At 40.4% G+C, this 18,087-nt stretch overlaps 1 protein-coding gene across 1 annotated transcript in view; it reads left to right on the top strand.

The window, feature by feature from the left end:
* Positions 1 to 292: 292 nt before the first annotated feature.
* Positions 293 to 18,087, top strand: part of BCAT1 (branched chain amino acid transaminase 1) — a 65,234-nt gene continuing 47,439 nt past the window's right edge. The window contains exon 1 of the mRNA XM_063358126.1: positions 293 to 613. Coding sequence (XP_063214196.1) covers positions 347 to 613 — 267 coding nt within the window. The 5' untranslated portion in view covers positions 293 to 346. The remainder of the gene's footprint in view (positions 614 to 18,087) is intronic.

The raw sequence follows: 18,087 nt of genomic DNA, 5'->3' as shown, positions 1-18,087 counted from the left end.
AAGGGAGAGGGCTAAGAAGAACGTGTTATCCTCAGTATAAATGACAGTAAAAGCATTTAATTGTCTCTGCTCGGTAGGCGTAGGGCATGATTTGGGGCCATTTTAGGGGCGAGCCACGGGCCATGGCTGACCCCGCAAGCCGACCTGTCCCCGGGGATAGGTGCGGGGGGTGGCTGAGCTCCCGCCGGCTTCGCCGCCGGCCGGGGGACTGCTGGCGCATCCCCGGGGCAAGGCGGGAGCGGCGGGGAGGTGTGCGCGGCCGCCGGGAGGAGCCGGGCGGGGCGACCCGCAGCCCCTCGCCGCTTTCCCCAGCGGCGGCCGGCCTGCGCGCCGCCCTCCCCCGCTGATGCAATCGGAGCCCGCAAGCGGCGGCAACGGCCACGGAGGCAGCGGCAGCAGCGGCGCCGGCAACGGCAACGGCAGCGGATCGGCCGGTCCGGAGCCCGCCCAGCTCTCCGCCGCTGCCGGCGGAGCCGCACCCGCAGCCGGGGAGCCGGAGACCTGCGGGGCCCCGGCGGCAGCAGCAGCAGCAGCAGCAGTACCAGCGCTCCCCGCGACGAACCGAGAGCCCGCTCCGCCGCGGAAATACCCGGCGTTCGCCAGCATGATGAAGGTAAGCGGGGCGGGTTTGCTGCCAGAAATCCCCTCGTCCATCCTTCGGGGGATGCGGAGTCGCAGAGGGAGTTTTCCTTTGCCTAACGGGGACAGCGGTAGTTTACTGTTTTGTATTTACAGATTTTAATGCTCTTTCTTTGTTATTTATGCTTTCCGAAGGAGATTTCTGTCCCCAAGAGATTTGTTGTTTGAGATTCAGAAGCAGGATGTGTGTGGTTCTACCTCTTTCTGTGTTCTTTTATTGCAGACAGCATGTGTGGAAAAGAAATGAGTCGGAAGGGAGAGGAGGGGGAAGGGAAGGTGTATAATTTCCTCTGGAGGGGAATTTCTTACTGTTTATTTGTAACACGGGACTCTTAATGATTGAAAAGAAACCTGCAAAGGGTATGGTCTCCTGACAGGCATTGTGCCGTTTTTATGCCTATGAGTTTATTATAAGTCTTATGTCTGCCATTGTACTAGAATAGACTGTGGGCAAAACCCAGTGGCATTAGAGGTTTTGAGTCATTTCAGAAGTAACTTTAAATAATGAAAGAGGAATTGTCAGTGGTGAACACTAACATGAGAGATGATCATCTGTGGGAACTATCCTTTTATAAACGTCATGTTTATCTTCTTCTGCTTAGTGAGGCTGATCTGGGGATTAAAAAGAAGTCTCCCTTGTCAAGACAAAGGGCGTGGAGATAGCACGGGTGCTTTTCAATTAGATTGAGGGCATATCACAGCAACTTTATACCCTGTGGAACAGCTGCACTAAAAACAATTCTTGGATTTTGAAGAAGGTCTGTGCTGGGCTGTCTATGAACTTCACAGCCGCAGCCTGACGCCAAAGTTAACAGCTGAGGAAAAACAAGACTGAGTTATTTGCTCTCCTTGGGTAACTATAACAGATGGAATATAGGCACAACAGGTATGTAACTGGCAGGTCCTCTCTGCCGCTGATGACAAGTGTTACTCTCATCCAGTCCTAGGTCTCATCAACATTGCTCTTTCCTGGGTGGGTCTAGTAGTGGTGCAGGTGCTACTGATGATGGCAGGGCTAGAATGGGTGAGTGCTTTGGAGGAGGCTCTGATTAGACCCGTTTTTACTTTCTGTGGCTGCAGAGTGGCAGACCAGCCATGGCAGAAAACTGATCTGAAACTGCTCAGGGAAGATACCCAAGCAGCTGCCCCCAGCCAGAACACTTAGGGACAGAATGCAAGTGTGCCAAGGAGTGAGACAGACTGTCATGTTCTATACCGCTTTTGATGTACCTGTTGTGTGTCTAGGAAAGAGGGCATGACCCCGGTCTCTGGGGTGTTATCCAGCACCCAGCAGTAATGCTCTGGCATGCCCATCCGAAAAACAAGTAGCAGGCAAGCCACAGACCTACCTGCCTATTTGCTCAAAGCAGCATTGACATTTCATTGAGTTCTTCTCACCTGCACAAAACCTGATTTTGCTGTGTATTTGTACTATAGAAGACAGCATGAAGCAATAGCTACAACAGTTAAAGTACACTCTTGTCACTTCGAAGTGGTCTAGCCTTGGGCAAGTCAGTTCTGTCTGAGCCCTTTACCCTTTATTTGCCTCATCTGTTCAGACTGTAAGCTCTTCAGGGTTATAGCTGTCACTGTGTATTTGTAGAGCATGTATGAAAGATGCAGAAAATTACCATTTGATTATCGTGTTACTTATGCAAAACCCCATAAATTTAAAAGGGGGTCAGTAAGCAATAGCATTATTACAGCTCCTTATCGCTTCATCTCCCCATTCATCATTTCCTGCTTGCTTTTAGTCATAGCCCTCCCTTTCTCCTCGAACCATTTCCAGCCCAACCTCAACCTTCTCTTTCTGGCCTGTTTAAAGGAATGTTATGTATAAGAAATGAATTATGCCTCTAGTTTCTGCAGTTCTGCCTTGTCCACCTATTGCACTGATTGTTAGTGACAGGCTTAGCACTCCTAGCATTCTGTGATCCAGTGGATATTTTGAATTTTTTTCCATGGAAACTGAGTATTGAAATCTGCTGCAAAGTCATAGGTAAAAAAGAAGATTGCAAAATCATTATGTAGCTTTAACACTGTTGATATCTTGCTAAATCAGTCCGTAGGCCATATCCTTGGTTTAATTTGGTAGATGAAAATAATTCAAATGGAATTCACTAGTGATGAATTTATCCCTGGGAGGGCATATTAGGAAAGGAGGTAAATCAGCTCACTAATTGTGTAAGCACTCAGATATTCTGAATTTGTTCAGCTGTTTTAAAACTGTTTATTTGGTGTGGGCGTGCTAAAGAATCAGAACGGATATTATTTTCATTACTTCCTTATATTATACCATTTTCTTAAATGAATAATCATAGCTGAATGTATAGCAAACTGCAGATTATTAGTAGGTTTGAAGCCAGGACTTTCAGCGTTAGAATAAAGGACCTAAGGGGTAAATTCGGTTTGGAAAATGTGCACAATTAGCCCTCTTAGGTCACATACATGAGGACTGGCGTCTTCATGTGACTATAGTGACATATTACGTACTCCACAGTGCTAGACAAGCTCATCTTTACTTCTATGAGCTCCAGCCACTCAATACTGATTGTGGCTTTTGATAATAAATTGTGGCTACCTAATTGCCACGATGGCTGTAATGTAGAGATTAAAGGCAAAAACTTCATCTTGAATGTCTGAATTTTGGTGATATTCAGGCATATATCAAAGTAGTATGTGACACTATTTTGTTATTCATAGTTACTTACATGCTTGCAACTTGATACCTGCAATTCTGACATAGGATGAAGTGAATAGGTGGTCCCATTTAGCTTAGAAACAATTTAATTACTTTATGACTTTAGACATTACAGGGACAGGTAATATTACCTCATAAAATGCAGCACCTGTTGTAGAAGGGCAATTTAGCAAATATTACCATATGCTATTGCAGATGAAAACCCAGTGTCATGCTTATGGAAAGGCCTAATGTTGCTCTTTGGTGTGTATATCAAATGATCTGAAAGAGTTAATGTGAACTAAATAATTGATACCTAAATAATTGAAACTATCTTTAAAATTATCAAGAAGTTTTACCATCTGCCTTTTTTGCATCTTGGTCCATAGCTTATTACTGGTTTTACAAACTAATGTCATAATACCCTTCCAACAGAGTTACTCATTTACTTTCTTCCCTTGAGGTCTGCAGTTTGTTCCAAGTTTTATTTTAGAGTATACCTGATGCATTAATGAAGTGTAGCATATGACTTCTCAGTAGGTACACAGCTGTTGCTAATTCAGTTTGCCTATTAGAGCGTTTCACACAATCTTTGATAAAAGCACTCTTAGTAAGCACAGAAAATATATTGGTTTTCCTGGTACACAAATAGGGTTTAATTCCACAAGGTTCTCATTGTATTAATTTCCACTAGCTTTCAGAGAGGTCACTGCCATACAGGTCATGTCCACTTCTTTAATTTTATTTAGACTGTTATATTAGTAGTCATCACTTCTATAATAAATGCTTGAATTTGCATTACCCTTACTGAGAATGAACTTTTTTCAAACTTTGACACTGAGAGGCTGAGGGAACTGGGTTTGTTCAGTCTGGAGAAGAGGAGGCTTTTGGGTGATGTAATAGCAGCCTTCCAAAATCTAGAGGAAAATCAAGGAGACGGGGCCAGGCTCAGCAACTATGTACAGTAGGAGGACAAGAGACAATAGCATAAATTGAAACAAAAAAGGTTCAGACTGGGTATAAGGAAAAGATTCTCCCCACAAGGACAGTCAGGCAGTGGAACGGGTTGCCAAGAGAGGCTGCGCAGTCTCCATCCTTGGGACCTCTCAAGACTTAACTGGATTAAAGCCTTGAGAAACCTGGTCTGAGCTCAGAGCTGACCCTGCTTTGAGCAGGATGTTGAACTGGAGGCCTCCTGAGGCCCCTTCCAGCTTGGATTTTCCTATGGTCCTGGAAAAAAAGCTTATGAACTAAGATTTTATATTTTTTTTTAATCCAGTCTTAGTCTTCAACACACTAGTGTGGGTCAGTATATGTTTGTCCAGAGGTCTGCTTGCTGGCTTTTAACAGTTCAAAGAACCCTTGCAAAGATGGTCTTTAAAGTCACCAGTATAGGCAGATTTCTTTGCAGAAGGTAATTTCTTTAACATGTCAATATGGTAGTAATATTTTGTTCTTCTCTATTATCTGTGGGAATTCCAAGTGCTTAACACGAGAGGTCGAACGGTAATGTTGGTGCAAGTCTTTTCACAAGAACACTACTTTATTTGGACCCTTTGGAGTTTGTTTCTTGGGGATCTGGGGGAGGTCAGGGGGTGTTTTTCCCCGTGAGCCTTGTTGGTTTAATTACCTCATTAGAAGCCATGGTAGGGTTTATCAATACTCCATCAATGTGCCTATCGCTGAGCCAGGAAAGAGGACTGTACCTCTTTCCTACACTCTCAACAACTTCTCTCTAAGTACTGTACTTTCTTTCCCCATCTATATCTAGCTTTTGGTAGACTTTCTTACCATGTATTTTAAGAATAATTCTTTAAAGAAGGATCATCGTACCGGTAGGCACTGGCCATGGGAAGACAAGAGGTATGTCAAAACTCCCAGGGAAGTTACTAATGTCAAGGAAAAGTTAAGGGGATATCTCAGGAATTCAAACATCTTTTATAATACTGCTGGGTTTTAAAAAAATAACAGCTTCTTGTTGGTTTTTAAATGAATTCACAAGGTCTTCTTTTTACTTCTTTTCAGTGCAACTGAGTGCAAGTAAAGTTCAATGCATTGTTAGAATTCTTACAACTTTTGAAGCAGTTCTGTCTAGTAGCTTTCACTTCTCTAATATTTGATGCTGAATTTCCTAAATTGTGTAATTTTCCCCTTAATATGTGGAAAATAAAACACTGGCAAAACTATATGAATCACTGAAAAAAAGGAGATTTTTTTGATTTTCTGGAATGTGAACTTTAGATTACTGTATCTTAAATATAATATATAAATATACCATACAAAATTGCAAATTCTACTTTTACAACAAAATTATTATTTCATAATGTATTATGTAACTACATATCATCATGCAGTTCATTAACAATCACGTAAAGTCCACTTAAAATCAGCAGTAATAGTACAATTTTTGTTGATGCATGGAGTCTCACCAATCCAGTAAAATAACGAAAATTCTTAATTAAAGCAATATGAGGAAGAAAATTTTATAGCAAATTTTAATACTTGCAGTATCCCCTAATTATTTAGCAGGCTAGTAGTTAAGTAAGTTTCTTACCAGGTGCATGATGCAGGTATTATTTCCCTGATTTTAAAGTTTGAGGAAACTAAGGTGGAGAGATGAAGTTTTTGATCCTGCATGAATAAAAGCATAAGTCATTTTTTTAATAGGATCTGTAGTTTTAAAACATTCAGATGTACCATAATAATTCTTGAGAACAGAATATCAAGATTTATTAAGATCATCAAATTATCAACGTCACAGTCAGTGCTAGTGTTAAGACTCAAAACCGTAGAGTCCTTCTGGCTCCTGCTCTATACTGTGGCAGTGCCTACTTACAAACTCGAAAAAAGGCTTCCTAATTGCTAGAAAGTATTGCATGAAGTATAGGGGGTGAAAGTTATAAAAAATGAATAGTTGTGTACTAGTGTAAAACTGTAATGTGAGCCAAGTTTACTCCTTACGTGACATGAAGTAGTAGTTGTAGCATAGGGTATTATAGCATTCAGTGTCTACACAGCCACAATTTTTGCCACAGCTGTGTAGCTGCATATATGCATGCATGTACACAGAAAAAAAAAATCATATTGTATTCACATGCTCGTATATTTGAGACATTTATCCATCATGAGTATAGAATTTGTTTTTGAAGTAAATATGGTGGTTAGATATGCTGCAACCTATTTATATGTGCATGGGAACTAAATTGCAGACTCTGCCTTAAACTGGATTAACTGTCTTTAGAAACTGAAGTGCAGTTTGGGAGACAAATGAAACATGCCAGGAAGTGTTTTGTTTCTGTAACCGTAAAGGAAGTCCATTGGGTTGTTGGACTGTAGGTGGTTCAGTTCAGTTTTTCGTCTTTCTGCGTCCTTCTAACACAGCTGTGCTTTTTTCTAAATCTGCTCCTGTGCTGTGCCCCAGTCCATGGCCCAGGCTTTGTCCTCAGTATTACACAGTGCTTTATAGAATACAAAGACAAGTTCTATAGTCTATGCTTTTTTCATATTGACAAGAGTCTGTACCACTAGAATAGCTTCATTTTCTAATATTATTTTTTGCCTTTCAACACTTTTTCAGAGATGATTTTTGGTGTTTACAGGTTGAATCTCTTCTTGGCATGTAGAGATAGAAGTTCAGGAACAACAGCATTCCGTCCTGGTTCTCCATTGAGCTGAAAATGCTGCGTTTACAATTGTTTCCTTTTGGATCTTCTTTTAAATGGTTTTGCTGTAGCCAGCAACGCTTTCATCATGTCAATTGGGCAAAATATTTATTGCAATATGCATATAAAATTAATGTTCTGTCCTGCCATTTCCAGGTGGACTGGATTTCAACAGTGGACAAATCAGATTCTATCTAATCTATTTTAAAATGCTTAAGATTAGCTTCATAAATTCAGAAACGACAGAGACGTTCTAGCCAAGAGCATTGATATTCACGCGGGTTGAAGCTGGGCAAAACCCTTGGTTCACGGGTGTGTTACAAATAAGTAATTTGTCAATTTAGATTTATTGAGCTGAGCAGGGCTGGTTGATCACTTATACGGATGTTGAGCTGTTAGAGGACAAGCCTACATTAATCGTCATAGGCCTGTTTATTATCTTCATTACTAGTGCCGTTTCTTAGCATTTCAAAGTTATCATTTTTCTAATAGAGACTGTGTCAGTCTTGATTTGTGATGACCTTTTACCATGCTAGAGTTATGGCATATGGCCTCTGTTTGCTTTGTGTGCTTAATGCTGACACCTCTACAAATACCTCATCTGTGACCATACTTTTTCGAGGCCACTTTTAATGTGTTGAGTGTTATTTTGCTCTCAATTTCCCTGTGCAGAATCCAGTTTGCTCTGGGCACCGTCAACAAATGATAGGGGATTTCAGATGAAGTGCTTGCTTACAAGGTATTTAAAAAGGACACATAGGGTAACTTTAATGCACATCCAAAATTTCGTAGTGTTATAATACATGATTTTTCCCTGTCTTAGAGTTGTTACATAGCTGAATATATAGTAAGTAGGTGGAGAATCTGGCTATGTCACTAACTTAAATTATTTTACCTCTTTTGAGCAGACATCATCAAGAAAAGCAGCTTCTTGTGGTTGTTATCTTGGTGGTTTTCCACATTCAAGGGAGTAATGTGTGATACTGTACAGTGACACTGTAGTTGTGCTCTGTTTTTCCTGGCCTGTTAGTAAGCTTCCCTGAGATGATTTATATCTGCTTGGTATAGTGGATTGTGCCTTCTACCTTCTGTTGCAGCCACTGAAACTCATAAAGACCGAAAAGCAAGAGAAGTCCCTGCTGGGTAGCTCTGTTCCTAGTGCCCTTTACATCAAGAGGAAAGCTTCAGCTTCCTTTCTACTTTGTTGAATTGTGTCCAGTTAAATCAAATTAAGGCAGTGTTTGAACACACAGCAAAAGACATGTCACAAGGATATAACCCAGGCTTTGGTAAAAGCCAGGGAGAGATCTCCCATTACTTCAAACCAATTACGCCAGGCTTAAAACCCACTGGAGCTAGTACAGGCAGGTCTTCTGCAGCCAGCAGCTGTGTGCTGTTACAGAAGAAGCTTGCATAGGGCATAGCTCTGAGTAGAATGCACAGCCAAAATCACATTAGTCATTTACACTTGTTCTTCTTCCTTGAGAAGAATTGTAATGGAACTGATGGGTAAGTCTCTATAAGGAAGAGGAGCTACAGGTTTAGTTCCTGGGGAGCTGAGCACACCCTATTCTGGCACCTGTCCACCTCCAAGGGAATTCTCTGAAGCAACCGACTACCGGTGTGAGGTATTCTGGTGGGATAACCTATGCCTAAATTTCCTGCCTGTAGAGGAGACATATTTCTAGCTTCCTACTCAATCCACTCTAAGCTTTGAGAGCTCAAGTCTGGGTCCTCCTACAACATTGTAGCCGAACGTCCAGTCAGAACAAACATCCACCTGTATACCGTTCTGCCTGCAAGCAAAAAAATGGGGACAATGCTCAGCCATTTGGAAAGACCAACATAGCAAAGAGGCACTTTTATAAGGAGTAATCCTGCAGTATTGAGGCCATTCAGATCCCCAGGTTAGATAGCTGCTGCCATGCTTTATCAGCTTCATCTGTTGGACGCTTAACTGCTAAACAAACCTCTTGAGAAGCGGGGAACAGGCAATAACTGCACTAACAACCTAACACAATACAGAAAAGTCATGCTGCTTATGCTTTTGCACCACTGGCATTTGATAGTCAGTGATTAATTAAGTAGGCCATGCAGTTATCAGGAGTAGATGTGATACCAAGCCAGAATATGTCTGCCCTTTACAGACCAGCAACCATGTGCACAGTTGCATAATGTTTTATTGTACTTAGTGTTATTTGAGAGCCAGCTGTGTAAGTTACTGTTTTATTATCTCTAGTTGGACTGTATACAGGACTTGTGGTGAAAAAAGTAACTTCTGTCTCCTCCAAAAGCTTTTTTTTTTTCCCTCAGAGCTTTTGTTTTCAGCGTGTGATTCATCATTGCTCAGCATCTTATGTAAACCTTTATTCCAGTGCAAAATGGACTTAAATGGGACACGGTCTAAGCACTCTGAGAATAGCTACAAATGACCCCTTATACAGGCCAGTGATTCAGGCCTGACTGTGTTTCTCCTGGTTCCACTGTAGTTATCAGGGAACTTGCAAAGAGGAGTATGTCCTTAAATACAGGTTTTCATCTGCTAGCTCTTTTCTTTAAGCATGTCAGTTCTCATTTTGGAATCCATCACTGCGTCTGCTGTGCTTTGGTGTTGTTTTGGTTTTTTTTTCCCCTAGGAGTCTACAATGATTTATTTGCAAACTGCAGAAGCTTTGGTGTCTGGCGCTAAATCGTCTCCTTCCAGTTCTAAACCATCAGTAACTGTTCAGACAATGATTTTATTTGTTTCTCCTGTGTATGCCTTCATGTTCACATTATCGTTTGGTAATTGCATCAAGCCACTTGCCTTGGTCATCAGCTGCAGGATGTGAGTGTAGTTTCCACCATCAGGGAATTTCACAAATGAATTGTAAGCTATGTTTTATGCATCTTTAAATCAGATATGTACTTTTACCTGCACAGCTGTCTCAGGATAAAAAATATAGGTAGTATAACTGAATCCCTGAGGAAAATAAGCAGGGCAATTTTTATTGTGCTTAGGCCCATCTTTGCTGGTATAACAGTGCAGTTAAAAATGCATCCCATAGCTCTGCTTAACTTCACTATAAAATCTTAAAATGCGAGTTTAGTACCTGGCATTATAGAGTACATGGGCAAAAAGAAATGTTAGAGAAAACATAATGAATACCAGCTTCCTTGTGGTTAACAGCAAAGCCCTTTTACAGTGGAAGGGAAATTATGTAATAGTATTTGTACCCTTTCTTGTTGCCAATTTGATGTAAAAGATCTCATATCAATGAGAACTGAGCCTTAATACAGTAAAACCATGGTTACTTTTAGAATTTTCATTTATGTTGTTTGAGTCATAACCATAACACGTTGCCATAAGACACTATATAGTTAGAAAACAGTCAGATGAATTTATAGCACAAATAGATCCAGTTGGTTGCTTTAACATGTTTTTATTTATGCCATTCTAGCAAACAATGCACTTGTTAAAAACCTAATTAATGCTAGAGCAGAAAAACAAACCAACAAAAGGGGCACTTAGAGACACTGTTCATAGGAGTTAGAGATGGAAGAGCTCCATTAGGTCATCTGCCTATTCCCCTAATAGAAGGAGGCTGTTTTCCTCAATCAGAAGGGGAGAGTCGGTGAACTGAGCAAGAGGATAAAGGCAGAGGAAATAGCACTGGGGAGTGACAGAGAAACAAGAGGGTCATAGGAAGCAAAACAAACAAGAACAGTATGTGCAGTGGGCTTAGAAATCAAGGTTAAATCACGTTGCATTTAGAGGTCATTCACGAAGAGGATTTCTTTAGAGTACTTGCCTTTTTCTGTAAAGAAAATAGGAAGGCATATTGTATGGTTGTGCAGGAAATGTATTAAGACAGAACTAACTTGAATGAAGGGACACCATGCAGAGAAGTACAGCTGCTTTACATCCTGTATTGGATGGGGCTGTGGTAGGTTTTCAGTATTTTTCAAATGGGAAAGATCACACTTTAAACTCCATGTTGCATTAGTGTAATTCACAGCACATGTTGTAAATTTTCTGAAATATCTGGCAAAATAATTTTAGCCTGAAGCGGAGATTCAGATTCTCTTTAGAGTTAGTTAGAACAAATTCATCTATTTTCTGTTCCTGGTGAACTCCTTTTTTCCCTTTAGCCTTCTTGATAATCCAGTTTGTCAAACTGTTCCACACCTTCTTTTTGGATTTCAGAAATAGTTATCCTTCATCTTGCCTAGCCTTGCTACCTTTCCTGTGAACTGATACGAGCTTTCTTGTACAACGGGTTAGGCATTACTGAACTCATTCAAATATTAATTTAAGCACTGAGTCAAAAAATCGGCACTATTTCCTAGAAAAGTTTCTCACCTGAGTGCTGACTGCAATGACTTTGCTTTGGCAACATTGTCCTGCATTTATTTAATGTTGTGAAATGAACTTGGCCTGGTTTTAGAGTTGTGATATAGCTATAAATGTTACCAAATATGAATCTTGGATGGACTAGCTGACTATTTTCATTTCTTTATGTTGTCTGTTTTAAGTTTTTTCTAATGAATAAGTTGTGCTCATATAATATGAATTGTCTTTTATTTAAACATAATAAAAACAGTGATACTTTTTTTTAAGAGGAACACATTTCAGTTTTATTCAAACTACTTAAATTGCTTTAAATTGAACTAAATAAACTGCTCAAGCCAGAAGATAAGTGCCTGCACAGTCTTTTGGACTAATTTAATGATAATCTATTTAAATTCAACCTTAATTTATGCAATGCAGCTTTCTTAGATAAAGAAACTCTTGTATGTTCTAAGCCCTGATGCTTTTACTGTGATGCAAAATTATCATTAAATAATGTGGAAGCTTTCTTTTTCTGCTATGTTAGTTGCCTTGTATTTTTCTTCATTGTTATGTTTAAGTAACATTAGTGCCAGCTCAAGGTTGAACAAGCAGCCACAGTAAGATGATGCCCATCTGACAAGGCATCAGGGCAGATATATGCTAGGTAAGAGTAGTCTTAAAGAAATGTGTCGGAAGTGTGGAAATCAACACACATGAGAATTTTTGGTGAGCTAAGTAAAAAGCTTAGCACTGAGACTGTGTATGCCAAATAGTCCTTTTTTTCGTTTGTTTTATTTTGCATTTTTTTGTGTTGTCGTCTCCTCCATCCCAGGTGCTGATCTGTGCATACATTGAGGTGTATCATTGGAGTTGCTCTGGCATTTGTGCTGTACATGTTCTTTGAATTCATTATTGAAGACCGGCAAGCCAATATATGGGGAGTGCTTCAACCTAACAAACAAAGATACCTCAAAGATCTCTGTTTGGCTTGATGTGTGGTTAGAAGTACAATTTAAGAATTAGTCTTCTTGCTCCTTCTGTCTTGATTTTGAAAAAAGTAGATTTAAAAGAAGTTGCGTGCCATGATAGCATGCCATGCTATCATGTAAATGACTCAGCCCAATGAACGTACTTGGTGACGCTTGCATGGTGACACATATATATGTGTATGTTCATGTCCATATACATATAATATAAAGACAGTATTAAAATATTTTTATATCATGCAACCATTCCCATGACAGCTGAGGCAAACATGCCTTGCTACTACATTCCATAAATGAGCTTCCTGAGCTCTGGAAGTCTTTCATAAATGTTGCTAAGTAAATATCTTTTTAGTTGATATTAAAAATAGTGCTGTATGACTCGGCCCTACAGCAATATTCACAATTTCTCTCTCAGTCTGACAGTGGGTGGATTTATTTTTTTTTTTTTTTTAAGCTGTGAACATCGTTACTGTTTTTTCTGCAAATTCATCTTTTATGTAGTGTGGCTGCCAAGTTGTATTAACATTTCCTAGGGGCAGATGAAAACTGTTTTGAAGTCATGGAAGTGTTTTATATGACTAGCAATACACAGAAGATGTGGCATTTCTGCATGTTGGACTGTGTTTTATACCTGGAACAGAAAGGCAACTCTGATTTGTGTGGGTTTGAAAGCCAAAGTACCTGTCATCACACACCTGATTTGGCTCACCTGTAGGCAGTACCATAGTATAAGTCAGTCATGTATTGAATTTATTGATCTGCTAGATTCCTAGAATCTGATAAGTATTCTGATTACATTATCCAGTGTAAATTAGAGTATGAAATATTTTGTAAACACTTAATAGCCAGAAACAAGCACAGGAAAAAGCAGTAAGACACTGTTTTAGCTTGGAGAAACGTCTCAGAAAGGAATTTCTTCATTGAAAACTGTTTTTCATATGACTTCTGACTGAAAGAAAACTCCCACTCCATCTTTGCTGGGGCCTGATGAGTTCTACAAGGCAGTCTTGTTTTTTAAGTTTCTCTGCATAGCGGAAGATGGGGTTGCCTCAGTAGAAGGAACTCTATGCAGCCATAGCTGTGTACCTGTGGCTTATTTGCTGCTTTGGGTTCTCGTCTTCCATGAATAGCCAATGCCTGCTAACAAAGCAATGTCTACAATTCTTTTGTGGGCATGAAACTGGGTTTTCTGATGTCCCCTGTCACTATTAGTACTCTAACAAAGGCATTGGTGCTATGATGAAATTCTCACTCGGAGTGAAGACATCGGAGTTGTCTGTGGGCTGCCTTGGATAAGCATGCACCGGTGAAACCCAAAAGATGACTAAGAATTTTATGAAACTGCAGATCTTGAGTTGTTTTGATTTCCTCTCTGAAAGTGTGAACCTTGTAGAAATTATTTGCAATTTATTCCTTTACTCCTACCTTCCACTAGGGAAAGTTTTCTGTTTCCCAGTGGTAAGAAGAGTTATCAAACAACATTGAAAATTAAGTGAGCACTGAACGGATGAAAGAATTAGATTTCTTTGAAAAAGGGTGACAAAATACATGGCATATAGATGTAACTGCAAATTATTCAAAATTTTTTTGGGGGGGGGAACAGGTGCAAGTTTTTTTTTTTATTAAATACTGTCATACACCATAGGCTAAAGAAGTGTGGTTTGCAGCTTAAGTTTACAGTGATGAAGCTTCTGATAATCTTCGGCTCCTGTTTCATAACTGAGGATGAGCCTGTGGGATAATGGGGTAGCTAAAACCTAAGAACACCAGTTTGACAAAGGATCTGGTAGAATTGCAGTTTATAGAACAGATAATCCCAAACAAGAACTAAGACATTGCTGCTATCACTGGGTCTCAAAAAGCACCAAATGTGAGGGCACGGGAAGACAGACTCATGTACTCTAGGGAGTTTAGGGCGGAAATGGGCCTATTTTTGTAGCAGAAGGTCCTTTCAGATGAAGGACAAGTGGTCTAACTGCATAAAACAGGTAGATTCTCAGTCTTGAAGAAGCTGTGAGATGAAGGAGGATACCCTAAAAGATGAGCATAACTAGAGGCATGGCAAAATGCTAATAGTGAAGTTGATTGCACGTCAATTCTTTGGCTACAAGGTCTCATGCCCATAACAGAATAGCAGTTAGAGAAGGCGTACCAAAGACATCAGGGAAAGCCAAGAGGAATTGATTAGAGCATCCTGATGCTAAAAGATGTTGAAAATATATATGTCTAATGCATTCTGAGGACCAAATGCAGGAGTTAAATGTTCAGGTTTGGGAAAGCTCTAGCCAAAGTGCAGGTGACAAGTGTCAAATACAAAATTTCCAAAAGTGCTGGTAAGTGTTACACACACAATGGATCTTCACATGTTGGGAGAAGACTAAACCCCCTAAAGCGTACCTCTTCTTTATGTAAGAGTTAAATTGGAAGTAAGTACCACTATTATCCAACTGAGCATATTGTGATTCCTTTTGCAAATAATAACGGATTTGCAATGATTATTATAGCATTGAGATCTTCTATAAAAGTAAACCCAGAATTACTCATCGCCAGGTCTTTATTTTAGTAGTGTTTCCAGTGATACAATGACATATGAAACCCATTTTTAAAGAAAATTTAATCTAGTGTAACGCTTTACACTTTTTTTCTCATACAAGCTTTACAGTAATGATAAAATCAATGTGAAATTTCATTATTTTTGAAGGAAAACTGTGAAATACTGTCTTACTTCCAATTTAGAAAAAGCAGTTACATATACTATAAAGAAAATGTTAGCTCTACACTACAACATAGGAAATACTGTCATGCTTGTGTAATTGCATAGCAACTTGATACAGGCTTAAGTGACTTTTGAGGAGACATTGACCCAGTGGCTCAAATGTATCTTTAGGATAACATCAGTGTTTCAATGGATGCAGCTTTATATCTACTATGCTATTAAACAGAAAGGGCAAATTTATACTTGGCATATCTCCATTGGCAGTGTTGGCACTAAACCACAGAGTAATTTTCCCTGTTGCATATAACAACATGTTTCGGATTTAAAAGCCATGGAGCCATTAAAATATGACTCCATCAATTAGAAAGTAATTGTGGTATGTCTTTCTAGTGCTGAGGGATTAACTCAATTTAATCTCAGTGTGGTTAACAAAGGCAGTTAGCTACTTGCTTTAAATATGAGTTAAATCTATAAAACATAATGCCTTCATGGAGAACAGGAATTGGCCCCAAGGCAGATGCCCCAAAAATGTTGACTTCATTGAGTTCAGTGGGAACCTTGAACTGAACAGCAACATGATCAAGCTCCTCCGGGCTGTTCCTGTAGGTGGTCCACGCTTGAAATTCACATACAAGTTTCGTATCTTTTTAAAGATCATGGAAGAGATTATTAAAATGTATCCAGCTTCAGACCTCTCTGTGTTGATGCCAACACTTGCTTTAGGGCAACTTCATAAAGCAGAGATGAGAAGAAACTGAAACATAAGAGTTGAGTATTTGTCAGTATTTGCTGTCACCAGTAATTATTATTAAAAAAATCCAACTTTGCCTACTAGATTTTAGACAAAAGCCAGCAATGGAGCTGGAGCTGCTGGAGAAACTCTTGCTCCACAGCTGGCACTTACCATCCTGTTAGCTGGTAACCAGCACACTCTCCATCCTAATTCACTGCAGTGCAAAGAAAAATTAGTTGGCTTAATTCGTCTGCAGAATACTTAATTATTATAAACTGATGGTGTCATGGAGGCCTTCAGGGATTTTACGATTCAATTTGGAAGTATTTGAACAATTACAGGGAAAGGAAGGACCTATCATACGGTGCTTAGTTCAGACTGTCCTTCAGTTTGGGTGACACTTTAGTCCTGCTAGGGTCTGACACTGAATGCTATCATTGAACAGACTCTACCAAAAAGACTTGTCTTTCTGGAGAAAAAAAGCCCTAAGCTTTAAGGCAAATAAAACATATTTTTAATATGGTTTTAAGGTAAAGCGTATTGGTACATTGTAAAAGGATTTGTGATTTCTCTCAGCAGATCCTCCTTTAGTTGATAGGAAGGAGCCTGTAGCCGTGATTGCATGTCTCGCTGTAGAGGGTTAGGAAAAAAAGAGGAACAGAAGGGTTAAAGCTGATGGTGAGAAAAGGCAGGAGGGATGTTATGGTCTCCCTGGGGCATTGGGGGGAGGGGAGAGGAAGTGAGATCTGCTGTGGCTGGGAGTTTTCTTTTCCTTTTGTTGGTAGCAAGCCTGCTGTCTGTTAAAGGTCCACTGAAGATACTGCTTGTCTTTTTATTTTCCAGTCTAGCATATCCCCAAGATCTGCAAAAACGGAAAAAATTCATGTTATTAGCCCTGTGCGTATCTTGCATCACAGCCCATGAGCCGTGTGGCCCCAGTCCTGGCCCCACAGTTTGGTGGCTGGCGTCTCCCCGCCACTGCCATCCACCCTACACACAGCCTTTCTGGTAGGGTGAGGGCTGCTCCCTCCTTAACAGCTTGGCACAGGGCACTCACAGGCTGACCATGAAGGGTTTCCTGTGCACCTCTTTCCTTCAGGGGATTACACTTTTGACCTGGGGCTTTCCCACCTGGGCTGGGACTTCCCACCCAAGATGCAGCAAGGCTGAAGGGTGGCAGGAGTGGCAGCCACCCAGTGGTGAGCAGCCAGTGCAAATTCCTGCTAGGGCTTTTCCCTTTTGGGATTGAAAGCCCCTTGCCTGTCAGCCCTGGCAACAGCATCCCTTAGTGCCTCTCTCTCTGTCTCTTCTTTACCCCCTTAGACAGCCCCTTTGACAACCCTGACTCTTTCCCCATGCCCATGCATCTCTGGCCATCATCTAGTCATCCCTTCTGCCACCACCTCCATCTTGCCAGTTGTGCTTCCCTTAAGCCATCCTCCTGGCCATCCCCTTCATGGCCCATACCTCCAGGCAGTCTTGCTCCTGCCACCTTCCTCCCTCTCCCAGACCTCTGCCCCTACTTCACCTTTTCAGCCCTTTCTCAAAGGCTACTGGGAAACAAGAAATGCTATCAGGGCTGTATTTGTCTCCTTCGCTCTATGCTGTTGGGTATAATATGCATTTACGGGCCACTGGCAAGGAAGGTCTAGCTAGAGCAGGAAGGTCCACAAAGATGCTAGCCTGATGCTGTGGAAACTGGGGATCTTGCTTTTAGGTAGATGGCTTGCACCTGTCTGTGTTGTCCTCCTGTTGCTGAACAGAAGGATGCCTAGAACTATCACTCCTTTTCTTTCAGTTCTTTTCTAGCATGGTCAGTGGCAGAACCCTTAAGTTCAACGTAGTAGGTAATTCAAAATACTCTGATTATATATTTATATAGATGGGCATTCCTTATAACTGTCTTCATTTAATGAAGGATTTAACAAAAACAGTTCTTTCTCTTTTTCCCCCATTCTGCCTAGTTAAGCTTCTCTGAGAAAAAGCAAAAGCAAATCTGTTAGGTGGATGCTTTATTAGAGAAAGTGGGATCTGATGGAATTGTGTAAAATCACAATTTATTTATTCAGCTGTGAATGAAAGACCTGTGATGTTGTCCTTACGCTTCTGCACTTTAGAATGATAATCTGAACTAAGACATTGTCTCTCCTATAAAGCCCTGAAATGCAGTTGCACAAAATAATGCAACTGAAGTAAAACTAAAAACCTAGAAGGTGAAAAATTGTGCTAAGAAACTACCAAAAAGTTCTTGCTGATATACGTACTGATGACAAAGTCTGAGTGGTCATTCAATACAATCTGTCCCTAAAAAGAATTAACTGAATGTGTATGAACTTTTCTGCAATGTGCATTGAATTTG

The sequence above is a fragment of the Chroicocephalus ridibundus genome, chromosome 1 (genome assembly GCF_963924245.1).
Source record: "Chroicocephalus ridibundus chromosome 1, bChrRid1.1, whole genome shotgun sequence".
In the NCBI taxonomy this organism is placed as follows: Eukaryota; Metazoa; Chordata; class Aves; order Charadriiformes; family Laridae; genus Chroicocephalus; species Chroicocephalus ridibundus.
This window is presented reverse-complemented; position numbering and strand designations above follow the sequence as displayed.